The sequence below is a fragment of the Prunus avium genome, chromosome 2 (genome assembly GCF_965620075.1).
Source record: "Prunus avium chromosome 2, drPruAviu1.hap1.1, whole genome shotgun sequence".
Lineage (NCBI taxonomy): Eukaryota > Viridiplantae > Streptophyta > Magnoliopsida > Rosales > Rosaceae > Prunus > Prunus avium.
The window spans coordinates 34750155-34755986 of NC_142285.1; the positions used below are offsets into that span (position 1 = coordinate 34750155).

At 35.4% G+C, this 5832-nt stretch overlaps 1 protein-coding gene across 2 annotated transcripts; it reads left to right on the forward strand.

The window, feature by feature from the left end:
• Positions 1-1050: 1050 nt before the first annotated feature.
• LOC110751812 (syntaxin-71-like) lies at positions 1051-3922 on the forward strand. Of its 2 annotated transcripts, XM_021952334.2 has the most exons (9): positions 1052-1430; positions 1828-1953; positions 2289-2454; positions 2560-2645; positions 2834-2902; positions 2983-3027; positions 3156-3218; positions 3342-3418; positions 3586-3922. In XM_021952334.2, exons 1-9 carry the CDS (start codon positions 1272-1274, stop codon positions 3596-3598), a joined length of 804 nt encoding a protein of 267 aa, XP_021808026.1. In that variant the 5' UTR covers positions 1052-1271; the 3' UTR covers positions 3599-3922. The 2 variants fall into 2 exon arrangements, with proteins under 2 accessions (XP_088104167.1, XP_021808026.1); XM_088248041.1 differs by lacking the exon at positions 3586-3922 and having other exon boundaries at positions 1051-1430; positions 3342-3422.
• Positions 3923-5832: the final 1910 nt, after the last annotated feature.

Below are 5832 nucleotides of genomic sequence, written 5' to 3' on the forward strand. Positions count from 1 at the left end.
TTACTCTCTAAAGAGAAAAGGATGGTATGATTTTTTAGTAAAGCTTTTGTGTGGTCTATTTTTCTCATGTATGCTTAAGTTTTTATTTTAACACAAATAGTATAATTGGAATTATGACAAAACTTTGTTTTAATACCATAAGTTATGTTTTGGTCATTTCGTAAATTATATGTTAGATGTCATGACTCATAATTTCATACATTGGCTATTATTTGTCGAGGTGCCATCAAAATGAACTTTTTTAAAAAAAAAATATGAAAGAGCGGTAGTATTTTATTGATAGGAGGATAAGCAATTAGTATAAAAACGGGACTATGTGAGTTTCTCCACACATGCAAGTTTAGTCGTTGGTCTAACTGAGTAGCTTACCCACTTAACCACAAGGAGGAAAAGTATGTAAAATATGTGCAATCAAAATAAACTTTAAATGGAGTATATGTGTGAGTTTCTCAAGATGTGTGTTGTGTAAGTGCTCCCATTTTTTTATGCAACCATGATATTCTTACTAACTTTTCCCCCACAAAATTTGACTTTAGGTTGTGAACATTTTTGTATGTCATGGATGAATTATAATACTATTGTCAAGGAAGGAACCACTCTTAGACTACCATGAAATTTATGAACAAACACAATCTTTTTTTCCCACCGTACCGTTGTCAAATTTATGGTCCTCCTCTGCCTCTCGCAGAACCTCCTCACTTGTTAATTGCATAATTAATTGATTATGATAGGAGCGTTGTATACATCGTAAAACACATATAATAATTTCCCAATATTAATAACGACCAACAAATGCAAAAAATTATTGAGTGCGATGATCACATTGTTATATAGGATTTTTCCAAAAATGGTATCAAGACTACCTTTTTTGTTTGGTCAAGTATCAAGACTGTTTGTAGACAGTACATCACACAAGTACACTTGTCAGAATCGTACATAAGAATCTCCAAACAAACTTCAAGACAAAAAAATAAACACTCACACAACATTGTGCTCTGTGCATTAAAATCTCCGACCCTAAGCTAGGAATAAAAATACTCAATAAACAAAACAACCATGGCCCTCCACATCTAAATTCTCTCTCCTTGTCTTTTTTTACGTTTCTCTTTTTTTCTCTCTCTCTCTTTCATTTCTGAGATCAAAACGGTCAAACATTAGAACTTCACACAAAGACAGGCAGAGGCTCTCTGTTTTGTTGGTCTCCTTCCAAAGAAAACCCACAGCAACAACAACAACAACAACAAAGTCGCAGAGTTGAGGGAGAGAGAGAGATGAGTGTGATCGATTTGATCACGAGGGTTGATGCAATATGCAAGAAATACGACAAGTACGACATAGATAAGCAGAGGGAGCTCAACAATGTTTCTGGGGACGATGGATTTGCTCGTCTATACGGTGCCGTCGAGGCTGACCTCGAAACAGCTTTACAGGTCTCCTTCGCTGTTCTGTTCTGTTTTCTTTTGTTTTTTTGTAACAAAATATGCATTTGTCTCTGGCTGGCTGGCTGGCTGCTGAGAAAGATGAAAGAAAGAAAGAGAAAATAAATGGAAATTGAAAATTCATATGCGATTTCTCAATCCCATGTTTCACGTATGTTGAGTTTGCTTGGAGGGTTTTCTAATATAATTTTTTTTTTTTCTACAATGAAAGCAGAAAGAAAAGGGCAATCAGGAATTTTCATTTTTCGTTTATTTTTCAGTTTCAGTCAACTCTGAGAAGTGAAGCTTTTTTATTTTCTATCCCACAAATTTTCTGTGTGTTTAGAAAAATTGGAGCTTTATGTTTGGATTAATATGACTTATGTATATAATTTGTTGGTATTGTAAGAAATCGGAGATGGTATCAACCGAGAAGAACAGGGCTACTGCTGTTGCTATGAATGCCGAGATTCGACGAACAAAGGCTCGTTTGCTTGAGGAGCTCCCCAAACTGCGAAGACTTGCTCCTAAAAAGGTTTGATGATCCTTTCTCATTTCGTTATTAATGAAATGCTTGTGTCTTTGTTTGATTGTTCAAATAGGTCTCTTTACTATATTTTTTTGCTTGGTTTTCAAGAAATTTCGCAACTTGCTATTAGTTTTCGATCCAAAATACTATTTTTGGCTTGAGATTAATTACTTGGTGCGGTTGTCACTAGCATTGTTTCGTTAGAAAGTTTGCATATCATACAAACTAAAGACTGAAATCTTTTCAATTGTACTATTAGGGTTGCATTTTGTGGTTAATTTTAGACTTAGCATATTTTGGTCTGCTGATACTTTAAGAATTACAAACTTAATCATCCATAGGTGAAAGGGCTTTCGAAAGAAGACCTTGTTGCTCGGAGCGATTTAGTATCTGTTCTGCAGGAGAGGATAGAAGCAATACCAGATGGATCAACCAGTGGAGCTAAACAAACTGGTGGTTGGACAGATTCAGCCCCATACGCAGGAATCAAAATTGATTCGACTTCAGGTAATCAATCAGTCTAGGTTGTTAGTTACTATTATTTCCGTACGGATTAGAGGCTAATTAAACCATTTTTAACTTCTTTTAATGCCTTCACCTAAATTGTATCAGATGGGAGATATGATACTGAGTACTTTCAACACACTGAGGAGTCGGATCGCTTCAGGCAGGAGTTTGAAATGCGAAGAATGAAACAGGCAAGTATCTGTCATTGAAATTAAAAATCTTGTTTGAGGAAATTGAAATTCTCATTCTAATTCACATGCTTAACAAGGGGATGGAAGAACTCTCAATGCAGTAGGGCTTTGGAAAATTTAGGTCATTTTTGTTCAACATAGTTGGTGCTGAAAATCCTTACATGGGAGATTAATTTGACTTCATACAGGATCAAGGTTTGGATGTTATAGCAGAAGGGTTGGGCACATTGAAAAATATGGCCAGTGACATGAATGAGGTTAGTTCATACCATCAACCAGTCACTTTTTTTTTCCTTTTTTATGGTGATTGTTTTAATTATATATATTTTCTGTACAGGAAGTAGATAGGCAAGTTCCCTTGATGGATGAAATAGATGATAAGGTAAATCCTCTGTCTTCTAATTTTCTTTTCTTTTTTTCTGGATGAGGTGTTTTTTCGTTCTGATTTGCCATAACATTATAAGATCATCCTTTAAAATCTCTATTTTAATTACGTTGAAATCATTCCAGGTTGACAGGGCAAATGCTGACCTTAAAAATACTAATGTGAGACTCAAGGATACCATAATCAAGGTAAATATGCATTGTGCATTTTTGTAATTCAATTTTGACGGGTGTTTTTGTTTCAGCTTTGGTTGAGCAAAACACCCCTCTTTCTGCCTTTCACCTCTTCACACCCTTACAATTTTGTTTCAGCTGAGGTCCAGCCGGAACTTCTGCATCGATATCACCCTCCTGATTATAATTTTAGGAATTGCAGCCTATTTGTACAAGTAAGTTTGATCTGTTTGCTGCATTAAACATTACAAGTCTGATCAGTTTTTTTTCCGTTGCATCGATACCGTCTTCCTGTGTTACATTTCTCAGTATGTAGCCTAGAACCACAGAAAACCAAACTAAAAAATTATGTGATTTTTATATTTATGCTTCACTGTTGCAGTGTCTTGAAGTGAATTAGGTGATCCAGCAACTATTTCCAGGAGTTCTCTTCTTCAGTGATTACGGATAAGAGAACCGTATATGAAGATTTCATCTCATACGGCTCAAACAGAAATACCCAAATACTAGTTCTAACGGATGTGTGTAATAAAAAGTTCGAATTTTCTTGCCCATTTATTTTGGAGTAATCTTTTCAGGAGGGACAATTTTAGTGGTTATATCAATGTGTGGCTTGAGGTTTCTATGTGTATATGAGCTTCCCTCGTCCAATTTTATTGGATCAAACTTTTCATAAAAAATAATTTTTGTAAGCTCCCTGATATTTGACCCTAACTTTATACGTTTCCTTAAATAACCAGTCTTAGCAAAACATTGCAAGGAATGCCATTTGGAAGGGTACAATTTTACTTGAAAAATTCATGTAAACCCAATACATTGACCTTTTATTTTTGTTTTTATTTTCCAACATGACATTTTATACAAAAATCCGAGCATCTTCAAGGGAGTATACAAATGAAATAGGCAAAATTGTACTATAACAACCTAGGTGGCATGTTACTTACCCATTTGCCTCATGAAAAAAGTTAGTCACTCCAAGGTACTAGGCAATGCAAGTCTACAAACCATTATATTTTATAGAAAGTATGTGAAAGAGTGGAGATGATATTATATTATAAAAAACTAGTGGGGCCCAATATACCTCTTCACTTTGAAGTAGGCAATATTACCTTGTTGGGGAGAAGTATGAATATTTTGCCTATCCAATTGTCTCTTTTCTTGGAGTATGAAAATGCTGATATGGCAAGGCAAATGAGGTTTGCATACTATTTTTCCTTTTCCTTTGGAGATGCTTAAGAGTACTTCCACTCATTTTCCATGGCAAAGGGTAAAGGAAAGGCAAGGCAAGGGTTATTACTATTCACATGAATAGTGGCAGCCCTTGCAAAAGGCTTGTAGTGTTTCCACCCATTGGCATGGCAACCCAAAGGCAACCACTATTCACATGAGATATGAGGAGAGGAATTTGTATAGAGTTTTGCTGTGGGAAGTAAAGAATATGACTAAGTATTTATTTTTAAAATTTTTGAAATTTTGAGTATTTTTTTAGATTTTTAGATTTTTTTTTTCATTGCTGACGTTATCGCTAACGTCAGCAAACCCAAGCAACAGCCTAGGTTATTCTTGCATTTGGGTCAGCCCAGGCTTGTGGAGCCCACCAACTGCCTTGGCTGCATTTGCACGCTGGAAACACTTTTTGGGCTTAGGCACCTCCTTGCCCGAGCAAAGGGTTGCCCATTGGAATTGCTCTAAGGCCCCGTTTGGTTCATGGGAAAGGAAATTTGGGGATGAGAAATCAATTGCTTTCCCATGTTTGGTAAGTTAGGCATAGGAAATCGTTGCCTGGCACATGGAAAAGTAGGGGGGAAAGTGAAGTCATCCTCCCTCATTGGGTTTTACTTTCCCTTCTCATGGGAAAGTAAGGCTAGAATTAAATGCACATTTTTTCTGACTATTTTGTCCTTACTAATAATTTATAATTACAGTTTTATCCAACAACTTTTGGTATTCCTTTTTTATTTTTTAATTCATAACATATTTTTAATAGGGATAAAATTGGGAAACTAAACAAAATTAGCTTTTTATTTCTACTCAAAACAAACATGGGAAAGGAAATAAAGTAATATTTCCAGGTTACTTTCCCGACATTACCAAATATGGGAAAGGAATCACCATTTCCCATCCCTTGAGAAATGACATGGGAAATGATTTTCATCAAATCCGTTCCGTGAACCAAATGGGGCCTAAAGGGAGTATGCAAATGCAATAAGCAAAAATGTACTATAACAACCTGGGTAGAATGTTGCCGACCCATTTGCCTCATGAAAAATATTGAACACTCCAAAGGACTATGCGTGTACAAATCATTATTATATTTATATAAAAAAATTGGTAAAAAGGGGGCTGAAGCCCAAACAACACTTATATTATTTATTTTTATCTTTTACATTTACTATTATATTTTATAAAAAGTATGTGAGAAAGTGAAGATGATATTTTATTATAAAAAGCAAGTGGGGCCTAATATACCTCTTCATTTTGAAGAAAGCAATATTGCCTTGTTGGGTAGAGTATGTATATTTTGCCTATCCATTTGCCTATTCCCTTAAAGCATGAAAATGCTAATGTAGCAAGGCAAATGAGGTTTGCCTACTCATTTGCCTCTTCCTTTGGAGATGCCATTAAAGAG